We start from the raw sequence: 677 nt of genomic DNA on the forward strand, positions 1-677 counted from the left end.
GGGCCACCGCCCCCCGGGTCATCACCCCAGTGGCCACCAGTTCCACGGCCACCAGCCCCATCGCCATCATCCCAGCGGCCACCAGGGCCACGGTCATCAGCCCCATGGCCACTAGCCCAGTGACTACCAGCTCCATGATCACCGTCCCTGGGGCTACGAACCTTGTGGCCACCAGCCCCGTGGCCACTATCTCCATGACCATCATCCTGGTGGCCACCGGGCCCGTGGCCACCAGCCTCATGACAACAAGCCCCATGGCCACTAGCAGTCCCATGGCTACCAGCCTTGTGGGCACCAGCCTCATGACAACAACCCTTGTGGCCACCAACCCCGTGACCACCAGCCCATGGGCTCCCAGCCTGGTGGCCCCCAGCCTCATGACAACAACCCTCGTGGCCACCAACCCCATAGCCATCATCCTCATGACAACAACTCTTGTGGCCACCAACCTCGTGACCACCAGCCCCGTGGCCACCAGCCCCATGACAACAACCCTCGTGGCCACCAGCCCCGTGGCCACCAACCCCATAGCCATCATCCTCATGACAACAACCCTTGTGGCCACCATCCCAGTGACCGCTAGCCCCGTGGCCACCATCCTCGTGACAACAACCCTTGTGGCCCCCATCCCAGTGACCATTAGCCCCATGACCGCCAACCCTGCGGCCACCAGCCCC

General features: G+C 64.5%; 1 protein-coding gene across 1 annotated transcript in view; it reads right to left on the reverse strand.

Annotated features, from left to right (window-relative positions):
* LOC104835891 overlaps window positions 1-649 on the reverse strand; it is a 7,989-nt gene extending 7,340 nt beyond the window's left edge. The window contains exon 1 of the mRNA XM_010574126.1: window positions 26-649. Coding sequence (XP_010572428.1) covers window positions 26-649 — 624 coding nt within the window. The remainder of the gene's footprint in view (window positions 1-25) is intronic.
* Between the last annotated feature and the right edge of the window lie 28 nt (window positions 650-677).

The sequence above is a fragment of the Haliaeetus leucocephalus genome, unplaced genomic scaffold, assembly GCF_000737465.1.
Source record: "Haliaeetus leucocephalus isolate CR32 unplaced genomic scaffold, Haliaeetus_leucocephalus-4.0 Scaffold413, whole genome shotgun sequence".
Lineage (NCBI taxonomy): Eukaryota > Metazoa > Chordata > Aves > Accipitriformes > Accipitridae > Haliaeetus > Haliaeetus leucocephalus.